At 41.4% G+C, this 21,312-nt stretch overlaps 1 protein-coding gene across 2 annotated transcripts; it reads left to right on the plus strand.

Annotated features, from left to right (window-relative positions):
• Positions 1-218: 218 nt before the first annotated feature.
• On the plus strand, positions 219-20,232 carry NUCKS1 (nuclear casein kinase and cyclin dependent kinase substrate 1). Of its 2 annotated transcripts, none has more exons than XM_054803716.1 (8): positions 219-584; positions 8,618-8,667; positions 9,722-9,827; positions 11,839-11,894; positions 12,230-12,382; positions 12,643-12,795; positions 13,560-13,709; positions 14,397-20,232. In XM_054803716.1, exons 1-8 carry the CDS (start codon positions 568-570, stop codon positions 14,594-14,596), a joined length of 885 nt encoding a protein of 294 aa, XP_054659691.1. In that variant the 5' UTR covers positions 219-567; the 3' UTR covers positions 14,597-20,232. The 2 variants fall into 2 exon arrangements, with proteins under 2 accessions (XP_054659691.1, XP_054659692.1); XM_054803717.1 differs by having other exon boundaries at positions 220-584; positions 13,563-13,709.
• Positions 20,233-21,312: the final 1,080 nt, after the last annotated feature.

Here is a 21,312-nt window from a genome sequence, read left to right on the forward strand (position 1 = left end):
CAGCCGGTGGCGAATCTGCCGGCAGCGCCGCGGCCCGCTCTGTCGCTCACAGCAGCTTGAGCGTGTGGGGCGTCCTCGCCCCCCTCCCCTCCCCGCGGGGAGAGTGGGCAGGGTCTGCCCGCCGTGATGGTTCGAACTAGCCAATGGGACGTGGCGATCCGCCCGCCGCGGCCAATGAGCGGGGGAGGAGGTGGTGCCAGCGAGATAGGCTGCACCGCCCCCCGCTCGCATCCTCTCGGCGGTGCGAACGCGACCATTTTGCGGGGGGGATCGGCGAGCGGTGGCGACCGCGGCGGTGGCGGAGCGGTGACCGGGGCCGGGGGGGGGCCGCGCGGCCCACGCAGAGGAGCGGGTGTCTCCCGCGGCGGGGCGCGGGCCGGCGGAGGCAGCGCCTGAGGGAGAAGAGGCGGCTCCGGAGGCGCGGCCTGAGGCGCTGGGCCCAGGGCTCCCGCTCGCTCCGGGGAAGGGACGGGCGACGCTGAGCCCGCACCAGGCGACCGTTTTTTTTTCTCCTTCCCCTCAGCGCTGGGCGACGTCCCCCGGGCCGGGCCCGAACCGCCGGGGAAAATGTCCAGGCCTGTCAGGTGAGTCCTTGGCGGAGCGCGGAGGCCCCGCTCCCGCCTCTCCTCCCACCCGCGGCGCCAGCGCTGCCTCCTTCCCTCCCTCCTCCTGGGCCCGGCCCCCGGCGGCGGGCCGGCGGTGTAGGCCCTCCCGCCCGCCCTGCAGTAGGCCTCGCTGCAGGCCCTGCCCTGGGCAGGGGCAGCCCGAGGCGGGCCAGGCCGGGCCCGGCCGAGCCGCCGCGGAGCGGAGGGGCGGGGAGGACGGTGCGCGCTCGCTGGAGGGCAGGCGTGCGGCGGGGCTCCCGCGGGGCGAGGGGCGGCTGTGTGGCCGTGGGGAGGAGAGCGTGTGCGGCCGAGGGGGCAGGGAGGCCGCGCGGATGCAGCATGGGCCGTTTTCTCCTGTATTTCCTTCTCCCCCTCTTTTTTTTTTTTCCTTACAACTTTTTATATTTATTTTTTATTTGCAACGCGCCTTGTTGCTGGCCTGGCGTAGGGTGATGTGCATCGCCCTGGCCTTACCGGAGGAGCAGGGAGGCGGCAGCGCGTTTCGCTGCGCCGTTACGGGGGTGCAAAGAAGAGGCCTTGAGAGAGGCTGCGTGCAGCGTCCCACATTTTGTAACGGGAAAAGTGAATCTTTGCGATCCACCGTGACCCACTTCGTGCAGAGCGGGCGGGCGAGAGGCGGCGTTCGCTAGCAGGCCTCTGTCGCAGCCCCCTGCACCCCCTTGCAGGAAAGGGGGGGGGGGGGCAGAGCAGACCACGCCGCGCGGGTTGGGGGAGGGGACACGCATGCAATACGCCGTGACCAGCGAGGGTCTGGAGAAGAGGGGCTGTGCATACAAGTTAAACCACGTTTAGGGGAGGAGTTCGGAGGAGCCGCCCCCTCTGGTGGGAACAGCATTGAACACACGCCCTTTTCCTCTCGCCTGGCAGCTAACTGCTCTCCCCGGGTCGGTTTCCTACTGGTGTTTCCCCACCACCACCATTTCTCCCCCTCGAGGACTGATTTTAGGTCGTTGGGAGAAGGAAACCGTGGGCCATTTAGCTAAACGGGCTGTATTCTCCCCCTAAAGGGAGGTAAAGGAGGTAGGTCGTGGTGTTTGTGTCTTTAGTTAAACAGCGTTGGACCTGGAGCGTGGAGTTGCTGGGGAATCTCAACTACGTGGTTGAATTGCGATAACTTTGAAAATCCACTGCATAGGGAACTTGCCATGTATCTGAAAGTCTGCTTAGGGAGGAGGAGTGTATTCTTTTTTTACCTTTCTCTAGAAAGTACTCAGAGGGTGAACTTGTCATTTGAATTGTCTTTATAGGAAAGGTAAGAGGTTTCATAAGGTATTCCTTGAATGCTCTGAAACTTTCTCATTCTCAGGATACTTTAAGTAACTGGTTGTACTTTTATTCCCAGTAAGCCTGATCTGGGGTGTGGATCCTAGGTATTTTGGATCTTTTGGAATAGTAAATAGGAAATTAATTGCGGCTATAAAACTTAGATATATACATTTATAGGTGATAGCTTCTGTATTTAAGTAATATCTCTAATATACAAGAGTTTAAGAAGTAAATGGAAATTAGGACTACTTTGCTAAGTGGGAAGGTTTGCCACAGTGATTAGTGAAACAGTTATTTTTCATAGGGTTTTGTTTTTTTTTTTACCAGTAGCGTATTCCTGCATGCGAAGGTAAGGGTAAATAAAGCTGAAAAGTTCCAGTCTTAGGGAATTGTCTTGGGTCCGAAAGGTGGATTAGCAGGACTGGGTATACCCTGCTCTGAAGCATCAGGCTTTGGTCTTTTGCAAGGCAGGATGTTGGACTGGATGGACTAGTGGTCTGATCTTGAATGACAGTGCCTGTGTTCTGAAATACAGTGGTGCTGTGACTTTGCTGCTCAGGGTGACACTTCAGTGTACGTTCTGCTGGTGATTTACTTGCCAGCACTGGAGTCTTGCTACAGGTAAGGAAAGTGTCGTATCTTTAAAAGTATAGCTTCTAAGGTTTCTGGTATTAAGTAACTTTGTAAGCAGTCATTTCTTTAAAACGAATCAAAAAAATAATCTGTACAATCCTGCAGGGTTGTGAAAGATCTAACTTGTCTTACCCTCCATTGACAGGTGGTAGTCTACAGGAAAATTAAGTGCCAAAGTCCAGCAGGCTGTTAGAAGCAGAAAACCTTTTGGCACATGTTGGGAATAGATCTAACAATCCGCTATCTAGCTGTATTTAATAGCCCTTTCAGGGGAAAAAGTGTAAATATTCAGTGGCTAGTACGTTATATTGCTCTACTGGGTAGTAACTGGAGAACTCTCCTAATAGATTTAAACCCAAAACTTCTAAAATTCTATAAATTTTTTTTCTGGATAGCTTATTGTTGGTAATATGGAAGTCTTGTGGAAGGTTCCTTATCAGAGTAAGATTTAGCATTGGAAAAATTTTCCTCTATTCAGTGGTCTTTGAATTAATTTATTATGTCTGCTAGTTTCTAGTGAATATATACTCACTTAAAACAATGAACTTAATAAAATCCAACATGTATCCCCAGTTTCTACCCCACTTGTCAGTAGAAGACTGCCTTAAGGCTGAGTCTGGTGGTTGAAGCCAGTGTCTTAAAATTGTTAAGAAGTAGTAATAAAGTTCTGGTATTTACAGGCTTCATGTGCCTGGCACTCAGAGCCAAGTACTTTTCTACACAATTTAACTTCTCCTGGGTGGGTAATGATGGTATCTGCACTATTGTTAGAAAATGGCAAGAAGTAAAAAGTAAAAGAACTTAAGAGTTATTGAACCTCTGCATCTTGTGGCTAACTCTTCCAAAGTACTGCAAAGAGCATTTGGAGCTATATCCCTGTCTGTGCTTGAGTACAAATTAAATAAAACATGTTGAGCCACTATTTTTATATACAGCATCAAGTTTTAAGTAAGAACTTTGATAGAGCTTGCTTCTGCTTTTCCTCGCTGGTCACTTTCACTTGCTGGTACTCCTCTCCTGCAGGCACTGCAAAATGAAATGGTGTGGGCAGGTATGGAAATCACAGGGGGTTTTTTGTTTCTTCATTTTAAGATTAAAGCCAGTTATGAATCGATCTATCTCAGTGCTTCAAGGCTTTACTTCCTCAATTTTTCTTTATTAGTAACTCTTGAATCCCAGTCTTGCATTGGCACTACAGTGGAAGGGTGGTCCCTTGAAATTTTACTTGCAGGAAAAAACATTTATCTATTAAATATAACCTAACTTGTTGCTGATGTTGTACTTGGACAATGTAAAGTTTAAATACTGTGATTCTGGAAAACTTCCATGGGGTAGCAGGAAAGCAACACTTCCTTGGGGATTGGCATTGAACTTGAGTAATAATGTGTGGCAATGTCCAGAGATAAGCTGTAGACACTTTTCAGATAAGTGAAACGGCGTGATCCTTGCTGGGAAAATTTTCAGTCTAAAGAGAAACAGAGAGCAAGGTAGAGGTACAATAAAAATCAAAATACCAGCAACAACAAGGGTTGCAGAATTGAATTTTTTGGGTGTGTTTGCGTGTTTTGGGGTTTGTTTTTCTTCCCTGCTCTGCATCAGAACATTTCTATATTGTATTTTAAAAATCTTCTCAACTGTAGTTAGGCTCAAATGGAGGATGGGCACAAGACTGCTTAAACTGTTGCTGCATAAATCATTTAATTGTTTTATGGAGTTTCAAGTCATGTGTATCCCTAAAAATTCTGCAGATACCATGAGCAGTGCCTAGTCTTACAGACGTTTGGAGTTACACCAAGTCCAGACCCAAACAATGACCTCTGTAATTGGGAACCTCTAGTCGGTGAGTCTTGTCTGAGTATAGTTGTGCCAATTTTTAAATAGACTAACACCATAGTGACGTGTTTTAGGTACATAACTGTCACTAGGCTTCGATGTTTCAACTTCTGATGCATAATTGTAAGTGAATGTTCATTTAAGGCCTAAATCTAGCACTGCATATTTGTTTTGCACAACTTTGAAAATACCTATAAGAAATATTTCCTGTCTATCTTTTTCCCTATCTATGTATAAAAAAGGCACCGAAGGGGTGCTTATAACGGCACTATTTATCGATGATAGGTTGATCTCAGTGGGCCGCCTTTACCACCTGGAATGAGAACCAGAAAGTGAAACTGACCGCTCTGTGCCAGGCCTGCACCGGCCTTTGGAGCCGAGAAAGGGCCGTAACTTTTTTCACAAGTGCTTGGTTTGATGGTGATATTAGTTAAATGCTGTAATTTAAAAAAAAAAAGAAAAAAATCTCAGTAACTGTTTAATCTGTCATTCATTCTATTTGCCATATTGTATAAGATGATAGGTCATTACTGCTGCTGGTAATCATTTGACCTAAACATTCCTCTCTCTGGTGAGATCAGTTACTAGCTTTTTGAAGATTCCTGCTAGCATTGCTTTTCAGTAGTATATGTTGGGTTTTTTTAAAACTTGGATTTTATCTGTGGATTTTAATGCCTATGGAAATACCTGGGGATCTAAGCATTCCCTTTTAAAAAACCAAAAGCTTTCTAACATTGTTAGTTTGTATTCTGACGTGTTGACTTAGAAAGGCTGAGGGTTTAGGAACCTCTCTAGGTAAAGTTGGGGTGTTACTATGCAATCCTTATTCAGTTGTCTAGGCATTTAGTGATCCTTTTAAATGTTAATACTGCTTTTCATCATTTCAAAATTTCAGGTAGGCATCGAGTATGTGTTGTAAAAATTACTGTGCATTTCTGAGTTCTTATTAAATTACTTGAGTATTACTTCGCTAAGTAAGTGCTTCTGACGTAATGTGTTGATGTCTTACTAGATGAGTTATTCTTTATTCCACAAATATTGGACTGACAGCTGTTACTAAAAGCTTACGCTATCGGGACCTCCCTCTATACCTTTTTTCCCCCAGTTCCTTCTCACATGCATACTTTAAACGTTAAGCTGAATTAGCAAGTAAGTTATCTTAAAATTTCAGCCCATATTTTAAACCAGATTGAATAATATCCATCCCAGATGTCTACTAGACTGGTTTTTTTATGCTCAGTCTAACTGGATTTAACAAATAGTTTAAACTATTAACTTGCTTGCCTTAACATCTTCTAGTCTTTGCCTGTGGCAAAGAGATACTTTTCGCTGACAAAACCAGCAGGTTTTTTTTTCTGGCTCTTAACTCCAGTGAACTTAACCTCCTGTGTTTTTATCACCTTGGTGTAATAAAAGATGCAATCTCTCTTTGCAAGCTAGTAGTTATTAAGCATTGCACATCAGTGCTGTTGACAGTTCTAAAGAAAAGCCTAAGTTGATCTAAATGGGGTGAATGATGAGTGTAGTGAGGAGAATGGCAGATGCAAGAGCAGTTTGATGTTTCTGCCCTTGTGAGCTTCTGTGGTTCTGTTGGGAAGACTTGCAAGTTTCTATCTTCAGTAACATTGGTGTAGATATTCCTTCCTTCCTCCACCCTTCTCCTTGCCCTGCAAAATAACATAAAGCAAGCTAAACAGTCTTCTCTCTTGTTTTCTTCTGCTGTAGTGATTTGGTTTTTTGATACAAATATCACTACTCCTGTTGACCAGGTAGTGAGAGCCTAGCAGAATTTACTTTCCAGCTGAAAACATAGGGTACAGTGTGTAGAAAGAAGGACATAAACCGTGATTTTCATTATTCTTTTATCTGTGTTACGTTTTCAGTACCTGATTTAGTATGGGTCTCTGACTGATCTAAGCAAGATGAAGCAGTATATGACCAACTTACTACAAGGTGGCAATATTGTAATTTCCACCTTGCTTGTTAGATAAGTGATGTCAGAAACCATTGTTTACAAAGCTGCCAGAACAGAATATGTGGCAATTTTACTTTTTTCTCCCTGTTTACACTTTTAGAGGGAAAAACCCTAATACCTGATACTTACACCAAATCAAACATCTTATTTAGTAACTTTATTGTTCTTCAGATGCTCGCCAGAATAAAATGAGTGTTTTCGTGTGTGAGGTGGGTCAGAAGGCAATCGTCAGAAAGACTACCTGTTCGAACAGGAATTTGAGTCACTGGATGGTACACCATAACAAGCCGTATTCCTAAATTGGCGTTTTACCATATTCGGACTGCAAGCGAGCAAGCAGTGCTCTGTAGCACGTTGCTGTTGTACTTTGTTCCACTCACACACACTCTGTAGTTTGGATGGAATTCAGCCTGTAGAAATCTAATGGCTGGTCATGCCTTCTGTTTGTTTGCTTGTTTGTTTGTTTGGTTTTTTTTGGTTTGTTTTTTTTTTTGTTGTTGAGGAGTTGGGGGTTTTGGAGGTTTTTAAGAGGCTTGATGTAGGGTTGAAATAAAATTATGCTCCTTCATCTTTTGAAGGCTGCTGCTGTAAACTATGAATGTACCTGCACGGGAGGGCAACTTATAATTGATTTCAAATGGATCAACAGCCAGAACACAACAATGATTTTTGGGGTGTCTTTCAACTAAACAGTCTTATCAGCAATGCATGATATTAATCACAAAGTGCAGTTCAGTTATGGGAACTGAATGTGAAATTCAGCAGTCGTGCTCTGCAGTGCAGGAGAGGGGAAGGGCATTGTGGTTCGTGTGCTGGACGGAGTTTGTGTTGGCTTCTCTTTGCAGCGGCTCTCAGGTCTGTGATGCTGGGTAGGTCACTTAATCTATCGCTTGCTTGACTTTTCTAGCACTAAAAGTGAGCTCACATGATGATTACTACAGAATCAAATTCATCATTGGCTTTGGGTCAGAGGGATTGTAAACAGTATGCATGGAGGGGTGTCTGAATCTCTGGTGCTTTTTTCAGCTGTGCCTCCTCTTCCCATTGCATGTCAGCTTTAAGAGGTGGATGTTTGGAGTCTGAGTTTGAGGCGTTACCATCTAGAACTGAAATATAATTCAATTACGTAGCTGTATTGGTTCCCTTGAATAGCTGTATTATGGGGCAGTTTTGTCTTGTCAATAAAGTAGTTGGGACAGGTGCTGAGAAAGTAGCCAACAATTACTTATTTTGGTTTTTAGGTTCCAGTAAATTAGAGAAACATCTAATTGTGTTGGCAAGTGAGGCATTGATTTCAGTAATAGCTACATGTATTGTTAACTAATTTTGTCTGGAATTGGCCATTGCATTTGCACTGTTAATGATACCTTGTTACCTGTGCGACTTTCAGTTTGGTTAGAGAGCAGAGAAGGTGCTGGTGAGGTAAAGAAGGTATGGGGCAGTGCTCATTTGCTGCCCAAAAACCTGGGTTGGGTGAAATGCTTATCTTCTTCCATTGTTGTGCGTAGTGATACAGTTAAGCACTGTAACAGCTCTTTTACATCTTGTTAGAGCATCAAAGTAACTAATTGAGAGAACTCCTAGAAGCCCCTGGTGAAAACTTAAAATGCTTTAGAAACAGGGAACACATGGGAAAACAAAAATCTTGAGGAGAAGGTATGAGAGCAAGCATGATTACATTGAGCTGTGAGAAGCAGAAATTTAAAAAAGAGCAGTTAGGAAATATTTATCTAATTCATGATAATATTTGTGTACTTGTTTTATACCTGGAATCCTAGTCTTAAATATCACAGCTTTGAGACGGTGTTAGGGAGGCAGCTCTGGCTTAAAGTTCAGGGTGATGCATTGTTTAAATGTGTTTTTAGTCTTGGGGTGCAGGTACTGCTTTAAAATAGTGTTTTCACTAGTATAGTTGTAATAACGATAGATGTGTAGTTTTAATAATGAAAGAACATGTAGCATAGGTTAAGATGGCTCTTCCTCACTGCAGTCATGAGCCATAACAGAGTGCTACCTATCAAAAGCACTTTCAAATTCTGAGAATATAATCCAGTCTATTATAATAACTCCTTAGGAAAATGCTAGAATATACTGTGTGTTCATTTCTGACTTCAAAGGTATAGGTGGCTTATTTATGAGAGTTTTCTTGGGATGTTTTTGGGCTACAAATCCTGCACTGGAAGCAAGGATATGGCACTTTCTTGTTACTTGAAGAAAGCTTTTGTATATCTGAGATTATGAATTGCTAATTTCCACCCCCCCACCCCCCCCTGCTTTTTAACAGGAACAGGAAGGTGGTCGATTACTCCCAGTTTCAGGAATCAGATGATGCTGGTAAATAACTTTTTTTCTTAACAATATAATATTCTTGAGCTAGAGCAGTTTATTTATTGCTTTGCACATTAATTGTTTTGCTTCTAGTCATATCTTTAACTTAAATTCTAAGGAGTTTCTGCTCTTCACAGTCTCTGAACTGTTAATAAGTATTTTAAAATATAATGATTCTCATATGTTTTGTGTTAAACAAACAATGGTGATAGAAATCTTATTATTTAATGCTTGTATTGTTGTAGTGCCTTGAGGCTGTTGGCAGCAAGTGTCTTCTTCCTTGGTCTATGTTATGTTCTGTGGCAGAATCTCCCCGATGCCACTTTTTTCTACAGTAAAATATGTTTTCAATTTATTTTAGCGGATTCTAGTTAATCTTGTAATGTCAGGCATTTTTGTGAATTGCATCTAAAAAAAAAATCTTGGTATGTTCTATATGAATTAACAAAATATTTCTGGGAGCCATATGGAATATGTTTTGTGTTCTTAGAAAATAGACATACTGCTACTGTTTGCTAAGTGAGATTGCATTGATAATTAATGGAAACAAATATGCATAGTTCTTAATTGCAGTCCTGTTACTCATATTGTATAAGGTATTGTGTAATAGTTGTAAAAAGTTACACTGTAAATTACTATATAATGACATACTTTTTCCCATCATAGGACAGTAAATAAAGTGTTTGCTGTTAAAAGCACGTAGAAATATGTATAGATGTTAACTTTTAATAGGTTTATATATTAACTGTGTTTCTGACTAGCTGTAAAATTAAGATACTGTGTCCTCTTGTGAGGCTTTTAGTATGTTTCATAGTATTTCTGTGTCAGACTTGATTGTACACAGCGTTTTTATTGTGCTGTTGGCAGAAGAAAAGGTAAATCGCTAGTTTAAGAAAGGACTTTGCTTCTATAAAGTTTTGTTTGAAGCTTTGATTCTTTTTTTTTTTGAAGGGCTTCTTTTTGATGTGCATGAAATGGTCAGTTTAAGTTATAGCTGAGGAAGTCAGTTTGCTGGGAACTAGGAGTTTGATTCAAAACCATTTTGTACTGTCCCGTCCAGATGAAGATTATGGAAGAGATTCAGGTCCCCCATCCAAGAAAATCCGTTCATCTCCCCGGGAGGCTAAAAACAAGAGGCGATCTGGGAAGAATTCTCAGGAGGACAGGTAAAAGAAGCACTTCGTCTGTTACGAACATGTCTCCAAACCTTGCTGTGTATGTGGGGAGCAGTATCTTCTAAGAGGAACGATTGTAAGTGGAATTCAAAGCCTGCAGTGTAATATCCAGAGCTCTCCATCACAAGGCTTGCATAACCAGCTTGGACATTGAGGTGGTTCTTTCTTATCCGAGTAGACAGACAAATCATGTGTAAAGTACTTGTCGCTAGTACCTCATCATTTAAAATAGCTTTCCAGAGGTAGACAGTTGGAATGGGAAGGAATATGATCCAAGTTACAAAAATTGGCAACTAGTACAATTATCCAGGTAAGTTAGTGACAAGATGCATTTCATTTTCCCTTTTTTTTTTTTTTTTGGTATAGTCAGAGCATTCCTGTGGTTAAAGATTAAATGGGACAGTATAGTAGCAGTTAGGAGTATGGGCCAATTGTTAGTTTTGTGGTTCTTTGTTTCTGAATTAGACAAAACAGGAAACGAGAAACAAAGTAACTTGTTTTGATAACTGAGTTGCTCCAGCAGTGTGAAAGGACTCAGTTCTAAGTGATGCTCTGTTCGACAGTGAAAGTCTTTCCTGTAGAGTGAAGGTATCTTCCTTTTCACAACAACTGCGGTCAGCAAATGGTTGCCCTGAGACCTGTTGACTGCTTTCAGGACAGACATCAGCTTCGGGGATGGAGGTTCTGCCAGCTGGTTCTTATTCTATAAGCCCAAGATGTCTTTTTGTTCTGATGCACTGTTTGCTGGAATACAGATAACTTACCCACAGGTATGCTTAAGAAGCTTCCCCATCATGCTCCTGCTCCGTAAGTTGGAAGCTGAATGTAGGCATGGGAATATTTGCATGGTCCACCTGCTATTGTGACCTGAGAGGGAGAGACTATTTTCAAATGCCTGTAATTCCTGAAATCAAAGATTTAGTGGGTATGACATGCAAAGAAATTGGGCTAGGCAGCCCCCAAAGCAACTAAATAATTTACCTTTATGTCCTATTAGCTTTAGGGATTTTTTAGTATGTGAGAGGGCTTGCATGTAAAGCAAACTCATGTATTTAAGTGTTTGAAATCCACAGTTGTCTGGATAAGACTGAAAACATGGGCCGGAGGGCTGTAATGTGACAAGTTATCTAAACTATTAGAGTTCTTGAGAAATGTTGTGTGTCAGCTCCAGCTGCCAAATTTGAAAGTAGCAAAGGTTTGATCTATTGTATTTCTTGACCTTGGCAAAATCTGCAGTTCAGCCATTCCCGAAGCATATGTTGTACATCAGTGGTCCTCAACAGAGTATTCACAGTTCCTGTTTAAAACACTTGTTTATTTTCTGATTGGAGTGCATGTTGTTACGTGCTGGAAGGAAAACCCTCTCCAGACAGTGGTAATGACTAACAATGGGGGTTTGGGTAAGAACAGAACATTAGTACCTCCTTGATAGGGGTCCCTCTGATGAGGATTGAAACCACTAGAAGGGAGTGGTGAAATTCCATCAGAGATCAGATCATTTGAGAGATTGTAGACCAAATATGTGCTAGTTAAGTGCTGTGCAGCAATGTACACACAGAATGAAGGAGTCCAAAGAAAACAATGACATAAAGACAAGTGATGACTATGAATCTATTGAGAATAAAACTTTATTCCATTTATAGACTGTTGTGCATTAGCATGTAAAACTTCAAAATTCTAACTGTAAAATAGAAGACACTTGGATTATTGGTAGCTTTCAGTGTGAAGTGCGTGGTTCATCTCAACCTTATTATTTCCTGATTGGTTCATTTGATTCCATGTAAGTTTGTGTGTGGTGCAGAGTTTGAACATTATCTTTCCAACCGTGATAACTACGTAAACAGCTGAGTAATCCTGAAGTATAATGTGGTAATGTCCAGGAAAAGTGCATATTCCCAGCCTAGAGATTAGTTTGTGCTCTGAAAATTGATGTTTTCCATACAGCAGTGACTGAAATTGAAATTAAAACAGCAGTCAAACCCTGTCTTTCCCTCATTTTCAGTGAGGATTCAGAAGAAAAAGATGTGAAGACTAAGAAAGATGATTCGCACTCAGCAGGTAACTAACTACATTGTACTGATAAGAGTATTTTCAAAAGAAAGACCAGTTGGTAAGAGTTACAGGAGTAGGATTTGACATAGAAAAGAAATGGTTCTGACTAGAGAAGCATTCACTTTCCTAATACACTTATCTTAAGTTGGATGCTGCCTCTACTGCTGCTACTTCCGGCCCTGGTTTGGGATAACTAATATTTTTTTTTTTGTGTGTAATATGATGCTTCCGTAAAGTTTGTCTTCATGGGTAGATAGATGCATGTTAATTTCTTTCCCGTAGTTCTTGTCCATAATTCAGAATGATATAAGAAACTTCATATTTGTACCTTTTCCTTCCAGATGAAGATTTTGGCAGTGAAGATGATGACTTAGGAGCAGATGATGGCAAAGCTGACAGTGATTATGAGAGCTCTCAAAAAAGCAAAAAAGGGAAAAAGGCTAAACCAGAAAAGAATAAGAGAGCAGCCTCCAAATCCAGGAAAAGGCCTGCAGGTAAAAAAAAAAAAAAAAAAAAAATAGTTGCTAGTCTTTGCAGTGAAAGATATTGCACAAGATCATTGTTGGGGAACTACAGAAATGTGCTTATTGGGTTGAATGTGACCGTATTCTCCTCACAGCTCAGTTATTCAGTGAGTGTCTTGATGAACTTTCTTATGAATGACTTGACCTTTGTCTTGCCTACATGCTACCTCAAGACAGTTAGGTGGTCTGTATTCTGTTTCTTCATTATAACTTGATGACTTTTGCTGCAGAGGACAGTGAGGACGAGAAAGAAGACCACAAAAATGTGCGTCAGCAACGACAGGCAGCATCCAAAGCAGCTTCTAAACAACGAGAGATGCTCATGGATGATGTGGGTAGTGAGGAGGAAGAAGAGGAGGATGATGAGGCACAGTTCCAGGAGAGTGAGTAAATGGGATTGTAAAAAGTCCAACATCAATGTGACGTGAATATAGGACCAGCCATGAGTTTATGGGTGTGGCCAGACGGCAAAAGGAACACAGTTTGCTTTTTGACTGTGACAGTGAAGACATGAGTTGTCCTTCTTGGTAACTTATTTGATACTGCCTATCTGTCCAATGGACCAAGCTTACATTTTTCACATCTAGAATCTTTGAAGTTTGCAGCAAAGGTGTATGTCTTCAGAAGCAGCCCTAAAGGCTTATTGTCAAGTTCTTAGTGCGTTTTGCTGCTTCTTGCTATCCCATTGGTTCTGAGGCATTGATGCTACTTTCAGATGATGTAAAAGTGCTTTATCCTCGATTGATCAAAGTAGGAAGAGTTGGGTTCAGCTGGTAATGAACAGCAGTAAGTTCCTGAAATACTGAGTGCCAACATGATTTCGGAATGGAGTAAGAGTATCATTGAAAAGATTACTCAACTTATCGCTCTCAAGAGATTCTCTTTGTTTTGAGATGGGCTACTTATTAAGGAGATGGAGCATGTTTTGAGGACCTCGAAACACTTGTGTGTTTCATCATACTCTTACTTTATCTACCAGTGTAAAATCTTCTGCTACATCAAATTTCTTTAGTGCAGCAGATAGGTGAAAGCTCATAAGGTCACAGTCTTAGCTTCCCATCTCCACAGTTTAACTGGCAGATCTCTCAACTGTATCTTCTGCTCCCTTTCTTTTTTTCCAAAAACTTAAATTTCTTTATGCTTTCAGCAGATTCAGGAAGCGATGAAGACTTTCTCATGGAAGATGATGATGATAGTGACTATGGCAGTTCAAAAAAGAAAAATAAAAAGGTCTCTAAGAAATCCAAGCCAGAGAGGAAAGAAAAGAAAATGCCGAAGCCCCGGCTAAAGGCTACAGGTGAGTCTGTGCAAAGAAAGTTATTCAGTTTGCTTTAGAGGCAAGTACTTTCTTCTTCTACTATAGAAGACTCAATAGAAATCTTGGGGTCGGTAGGCATTCGCATATAATGTTGAAGGGCTAATTCATATAACTTGCTATGATTTAAAGCAGCACTACGAAGTAATAAGGTGGCTTTAATTCTTACTTAAGGAGATTGAGTTAGTATCTATGTCTCATTGACAAAAACTGCGTAGGCTGCAAAACCTTCCCTATTGAAGTGCTGCAGTCTGACTTCCTATGTATCATAGCCGAATAATATAATTTGTGGCTTTGTTTGGGACTCATGGACTTTGTGATGTTTTCAGGGCGGAGGAAGGTGGAGAAATCTGAACCATTTGATGCATTTCTGCAGGAAATCTAAAATCATAATAGCAACGTATGTACTGGTTTGACGAGAGGCTAGCTACTTTAGTTTATGATGTCATATCCAGTAAATTAGTCAGGACTTGAAATAGTTTTAAAATCTTGTTAGCTAACTTTTCAGTTCAGCTTTACTAATACAGAGTGCCAAAACCACCATGCATGTGGTATGGTCAAAGCAAAATGAAATCTGCTACCGAAGTGTCTTGTAAATCCTGTTTGTATAAAGCCATGTGACTTTTTTTGTCTTTGATCATAACTTTTATGAGCTTTTTCTTTTTTCAGTGACCCCCAGTCCAGTGAAAGGCAAAGGGAAGGCAGGCCGCCCCACAGCTTCCAAGGCAACAAAAGAAAAGACCCCATCCCCCAAAGAAGAGGATGAAGAGCCTGAAAGTCCCCCAGAAAAGAAAAAATCAGCCAGCCCTCCACCAGAGAAGTCAGGGGATGAGGGATCTGAAGATGAAGCACCCTCTGGTGAAGATTAAATGGCAGTTGAGGAAATCTTTGTTTAAAAAAAAAAAAAAAGAAAAAAAGAAAAAGGAAAAGAAAACATACTTAGGGGTAGAACACGGTTTTGACTGTGGCTTGACTCATGGGCTTTGAATGCTGTCTTTACTTTCAGCTGTTTAATACAGTGTATCCTTTTTTTAATAAGAGGAAACCCTTATACAGTAATATTTTGAAGTCAATGTTCTCTGTTGGCCATTCCGTTCTCCCTCCCCCACCAAATCTGAAAGCCATTTGAGACAAATTAACAGACCATTTAAATATATATTTTTTTTCAAGGGATACTGCAGTTGTGAAGCAATAAGGTTTGAGACTGATACGTGGAAACCATACTTACAAATCGTTAAGTAGAGTAGATTTCCCAGTGCTGGTAAGAGTTCTTTAAAACTATTATTCTGTATTTGAATATGTGGAAAAAAATGAACCTATGCTTTAACAGACTTTTGTTGATACAAGTTCACACTCAGAAAAAAAAATGTAGTTGATATGAATTCCAATTGAGGAAGAGGAAACATGGGGAGGAAACCTGTGTTTCCTGGATTCAGGCACGTTTTTTGTGGAAAGCAATCAAGAGACTTGTAGATGGTCCACTGTCTTTTATTTAGAAAAGATCCTCCAATTAGGATGCAAGATCTTTTGTCTTTGCTGGATAGAATACTATTCTGCTTTAGGCAAATTGCAGTTCACTCTACGCAAATTCAGATATACAACCTACAAGCCTCTCACATCCATTGAGTCTAGTTTATTTCTTCTAAGGTTGGCTATAGATGGGCAGAACAGGGAAGAGAAATTGAAAACAGTTTTTAAAACTCTGGTTTCCATTTGGTATTGTGGAAAATGTCTTTAAAGTTTTTCCAAGGAAAAAAAAAATGCTGGGTAGTGTAAAACTCAATTCTTTAGCTTTTGGGGCGAGGGATGTCCTTTTATAAATGTGAAGCAAAGGATTCCTGTAATGCTCTGGTCAGTCTCGGATCCCATGAGTCATGCTTAAGTGTTTCTCTTCTCTCCCGCCATCTGTCTTCAGAAAGGCAATGTAGTCATACCTCTCAGCCTCTCCAGCTAGTGTTGGACAGCAGACTTCCATCGATAGCGAACATCACCCCGATACCACTTCCATTTCTTCATCCTTCCATCCTACAGTGTGGGAGGCTTTCCTCCCACATCGACATGTCTGCTTCTAACTGCTGGTCACCGTTCTGCTCCCGAAGCCTCGGAAGTGCTGAATAGGGAACAGTGTTAAATGATGAAGCTGGGAGGAAGTGGAGTTTGGAAGCAGTGTAGCAAGGCTATCATTTTATAATAAAAGCAGGATGTCCCTCTAAATACAAGACACTTGAGATGTGTGTGGTGGCATTTTAATGTGTTTTTATCAAAGCAGCCATATCCTTTTTTTAAACTTTAATTAAAGTACACAAGCCTTGGTTTTCAAACCCTAATACAGAGGTTGCTGCCATGTTTGTTGGTGGAAATACTGAAAACTGGACCTGCCATTTTTCTTTTTCCTTAAACCCTTTGTGCTTTCTGTATGTTGCTCACAGTTATCTTATAGCTGGCAAGCTTTGCATCTTTTTTTTTTTGTCACAGAACTACACGTTTTGTAACCAGCCTCTTGAAGGTAACATAAGGCAGCTAATTAGTTGGATTTCTGGTGCACATGCTACCGGATTTTTAATCCTGTTTGGATTTTAGAGAGCTTATAGATGTGATACACTAATATGACCAGGAAGGACACTTGGCTGAATGGCATAGGGAGCCTGAAGATGCCGAGCACAGTGTGGAGCCTAAAATGTGGAACGGAATATTAATATGACAGCCGAGTGATTGTCTTGTGTGATTCATAGCCATGGATTTTATTGAGGCTGGTAAATTACTTTACCTTGGCTTATAAAAAATTAAGTTCTCTAACATTCTTTACTATAATGAAACTACTGTTGCCGTTACAATAAAGATGATCGGTGTTTCCATTGTAAATCTTTTTTTTTTTTTTTAAGTGGTTTAATGTTGCAGAACAGCTTAAGGCTGGAGTGAAATATCAGTCTTGAAAAAGAAGCGAATGTAATCCCCTCTCCTCTCCCACCCTCTTCCCACCTTCCAGATCTTTGGGAGAGCAGAGTCTCTTGCATTCCCTCTACTCCTAGTCCAGTGCTACTTGGGTAATACGGGAAAATAAATGGCCAAGTTCTAAAAAACATTTAGATTAAATTTGGGGGTAGCATACACTTTTATGAATGTCTGGTCCACATAGTTGTTCCCCTTCAGTCCAGACTGTTGCAAGCTATTTTTGTCTATTGGGTTCTTAAGGTTTGGGGGTTTTTTTTTTTGGTATTATGATGTACAAGGATTACTTAAACGTAGAATACCTCTAGCTGATCTGGTCAAACAGCTGTTTCTTTACACTCTAGACCAGATTTTTTGTGAACAGTGTCTTTTGTAAGTTCCACTTAAATATATTCTTGGTTTTTTTTTTCTAACACAGTTAACTAAAGTTAAGGTTGTGAAAAATGTTTCCATCGTTCTCGGTTCAGGTTTTGGACTGGATTATTTTATGCCTGGCAATTTTGGCCCTTTATCTTACAAAACTGTTCTGCTTTCTCATATGTTCATCTCTAATAGCTGTTACAGGCTGCATGATGCTTATCTTTGAGTTTGTCACAACCCAAACACTATGTAAATCCTGTACTACTACTGGGATTTTGTAACTTTTTCTATATCTTACTGTTTTGCTGATTTGTGCAAACACTAAGCCCTAACAGTCTCTTGGTTACTCTGTTAGAAATGCAGCAGTTTACATTTTTACAGATAGAAGAAAATTGTGAAGGGTTAATACTTTTTTTTTTTTTAGTACACACCATTTTTCAGTAGCGGCAGACTGAACATTTTTAAATGTCCTTTTTAATTAATTTGTATTAAGCATTCTGATTTCTTGAAGGAAAGCTGTAAAAATGCCTTTCTTTAGGAGCATGAATAGTTCTTCATGGAACAGAAAGTTTCATTCACAGAAGAAGGCTTTGAAAAGATTGTCTTCTGTTACACAGCTGTAGTTTTGGAGCCCGTGCAGAGAGGTAAATGGATTTATTCCAAAATTCAGTTAATCTAGTGCCCTGCCCTGGTCTTTTCTCTTAAAATGGTAGTTCATAACTAATGTCCATTATCTATCCTTTCGTATGAATGCACACCACCACACTCAGTTTCACAGTTACATGCCAATAGTACTACACTGCATTTAACGGGCCACGAGGCTTGATCAGAAAAACCTTGTGATTTCAATTGGAATTTCATACTAAAGATTATTTCCTTCAGTTTCTGTTTGATCAGCATGAGAATGCCAAACATGTCAAGCTAAATGGGTTTCAGAATGGATTGTGGGTGAGAGCAAGACTTAGAAATGGGGCAGCCAAGAAGCTTTTAATTTTGTTCTAACTTCATCAAAGCAGAAGAGTGCGTGGGGAGAGAAGCAGCACACCCTGGGTGACTTCTGCTAGGGAGCCTCACCGATGCCAGGTAACGGTTCTGAGCGTGCTCCGCTCCCGTGCCACCACACGGCTGCATCCCGCAGGCCTTGGACCACCAGGGCAGTGGCAGAAGATGTGCTTGAATTCCTTTTTTCTTTTTTTCTTTTTTTTTTTTTCCTCCCCCCCCTCCGCTGGTGATGGTCACAAAGGTACAATAGACACTGAGGCACCCAGGTTAAGGAGGGAGGGAAGTAAACTGTAACATGCTGGAAGCTTTTGAGCTGTAGAAACTGGTGCTTTGCTTTATGTAATTTGTTTGTGAAGTGTTTATTTTTATAACAGATCATATTGTTGAACACATGGTTCTTAAAAACTACAAACTGATCCATGAGTTTAATATTTGAGAAGTGGATGTTCATCTGTTGGGGGAGGCAGGATATGAAAATGTAAGCAGATGGATATTTAAAGGGACACTGTCACAAAATAGTTGCTGGCATATAGGATATGTTAGTTTGGGGGGACTCACATCTATATGTGGAAATTATATATTCTATATGTATATGATCAAATATAAAATTTTCCCTGAACTTTGAATATTTTCCTACAGTTTTGGGAGGTTTAAATGCAAGTTCCGCTAATGAAACTAGGAAGCAAAACTATTATGTTCTTACTGTCCAAGATGACTTTTTTTTTAAAGTGCTGTGAGGAGTATCAGAGCTCTGAAAGATGACAGTGTCCTTTCGAGACCTCCCCGAATCAAGTGTATCCTCGTTTTAGACTTCCCACTTCAGTAGATGACTGGCATTTGAATGTCTTTTCATTGAACTCTTTATATTAAAAACAAAACACAAATATTTCTAAGTCTAGTCAAGTTCTCACAATGTGCTGACTCTGTATCAACCACTACTGGAAACGACTCTCTAGACTGCCTGCCCCCTTCAGCCGCGGTGAATCGAGTGGGTCCATCGGCCTGAGCATGCTCAGTGTGACTGCAAAACACCATTGTGCATATGCTTTGTATATTGGGGCTAAGGGTTTTTTATATATATATTTTGGGAGGGGTAGTGGGTGGGATGGAGAAATACTCAATCAGCTTAAGCCAGAATAATGTGTGTAAAAGCCCCTGAAGTATTTTGTGTGTGAGTGCGCGGGTGTGAGTGCGCGCATGGGAGCGTCTGACATCTTATTCCCTTTGTGTTCTGAAGATTTGTGAGTTTTACTTTTTTTTTTCCCTGCAGAAGCAATTGTTACAAAAAATTGTAAATAAGAGCTACATAATTTTTGTTTAACCATGAAATCGTGTCACAGCAAACCCTGAATAATCACTCTGAAGGTAGAGGAGGAGACTCCAGGTAGGGCCTTGGGCCTTTGGCTATCAGCAAGGCATCATTATATGGTATGCAATGAATATTTGTCTCGAGTATTTGCAATCCCCTGTTGAGCTTTTCTAAAAATCGGGCTCTTTGCAGTTCCCCTCCCCATCCCTTTTAATTTTTTTTTTGTTTTGAATCTCAAGAGCAGAAAGAGGGGCTGCTGCAAACAGTGCTCCAGTGCTGCTGGCCCACAGTCGGTGTGTGCGCGGACGTGACTGTCATCACTGGGCCCCGCAGGGCTGGCGACTCTTGCAATACCTTGACAATACTGAGATCTACCGCATGGTACTAGGAGTTAAGTCTGAATGTAACATTAATGCTTTATTTAAAATAAAAACAAACTTTTTTTTTAAGGGTTGAAGTGAACATGACTGTTGACCATGTTCGTGAATTTATAGATGCAAACATTCATTGGTAGAGTTGTGTGATGGTCTTTTGTGCTACTTAATTTTACATATTCCAGTCTCTGTATGTACCTGCAAAGAAAGAAAGAAAAAAAAAATTAACAAAACCCTGCTTTGCTTTTATTGAAGGGTTCCCAGGACTGCATACCTGCTCCTGAGCTCTGTTTTAAGTATGTGTATCCTTCGCTTGTATTTTGTATTAAAAAAAACACAAGGAAAAAGAACCCTTTATTGTTCAGCATGTTGGAATTGTGTCCCCTCTTTTATTTTTCTCCTTTTTGGAATATATTAAGCAACTCATTCTTCTGTATCTTTTATTTTCTTTTGTAAACTTTTTGGTTTTGTTTAAAAATGGCTTTATAAAAGGGCTTTTATAACCCATAAACATGACTTGTGTATTTTTCTGCTATTCAAAGGTATTATTCTTCTGTGGTTGCTTTTTGTTTTGTGAACGTTAGTGAGGTGTAAAAACGTGCTCATCTTTCACAATGTTTGATAGTTTGGGGAGTAGTTGCTCTGCAGAGCTTGTGCCTCCTCTGAGGAGGAGAAGCCGGGTTTTGGCCGGGACAGTTGGGCAAGTACGACCTTCCCATTACTACCTATGAGTTGAGGGGATGATTTAAAGAATTAAGCCATATTGGCAGCAAAGAACACAATCCTTGGTTTCACAGGCTGTTCCACGAGAGAGTTGTGAGTTGTCAGGTTCAAAACCAATTACAACAATCGATGGCGAGGAGAGACAAAGCCTTGTACACGTTGCGCTCGCCTCCCTGAGCTTTCCTTCAGCAATCGATAGCCTTGCTATTTTGCCATCTATGCCCCAGCAGTGGCAATAAATACACAGCCTGTTCTCTGCAGGTATTGTATGAAAGAGGACAGCTGTGTTCATTGGGAACGTGCACTAAATCATCGTTAGCTGGTTGTCATTTCCGATGCAGATGAATTGACCCAGGTACAGGTTGCGTTGTCCCTTGCACTGGAGGTTACTGTGCACGGTGAGATTGTGCTTTAAAGAAATCTATTACAGCAGATTTCATCTAATTTCCTGCAGAAGCGTAGTTCTACCGTAATACAACAGCAAGCTCAGCAGCAGTTTGAGGAGCATTCGCTCGGGTTTTGCCCTCCCCGTCGGCCTCGGGTGCTCGGCGCTGCTCCACTCCCGGCGCCCGGCAGGCGGGGCCGCTGCAGCGCGGTCAGCCCGGCTCCTGCCTGCCCCGCTCGGGTCTGGGGGGGGACGGCTCGAAACGAACGGCGGTGACAGCGGGTGACTGTCACGGGCACGGTAAATCTCGGATCTTGTAGTTAGGTTTGTGGTTTTGGTTGCGTGTGTCAGCGTGAAAAAGTTAGGGTTCTTCAGGGTGAACGCCTTGAAGGCATTTGTCTCTAATAGGGCTTGGGCGAAGCTTCTGGCATCCTAAGAGACCCGGTTTTCCGAAGGGTGTGGTATATGGTATAGCAACACACG

The sequence above is a fragment of the Grus americana genome, chromosome 25, assembly GCF_028858705.1.
Source record: "Grus americana isolate bGruAme1 chromosome 25, bGruAme1.mat, whole genome shotgun sequence".
Lineage (NCBI taxonomy): Eukaryota > Metazoa > Chordata > Aves > Gruiformes > Gruidae > Grus > Grus americana.

What these genes read in the sequence shown, in the direction of transcription:
- NUCKS1 (XM_054803716.1), top strand. An exon ending in TCAGGAATCAGATGATGCTG is followed by an intron (nt 8,668 to 9,721) that starts GTAAATAACTTT and finishes TGTCCCGTCCAG; the next exon opens with ATGAAGATTATGGAAGAGAT. An exon ending in AAGAATTCTCAGGAGGACAG is followed by an intron (nt 9,828 to 11,838) that starts GTAAAAGAAGCA and finishes CCTCATTTTCAG; the next exon opens with TGAGGATTCAGAAGAAAAAG.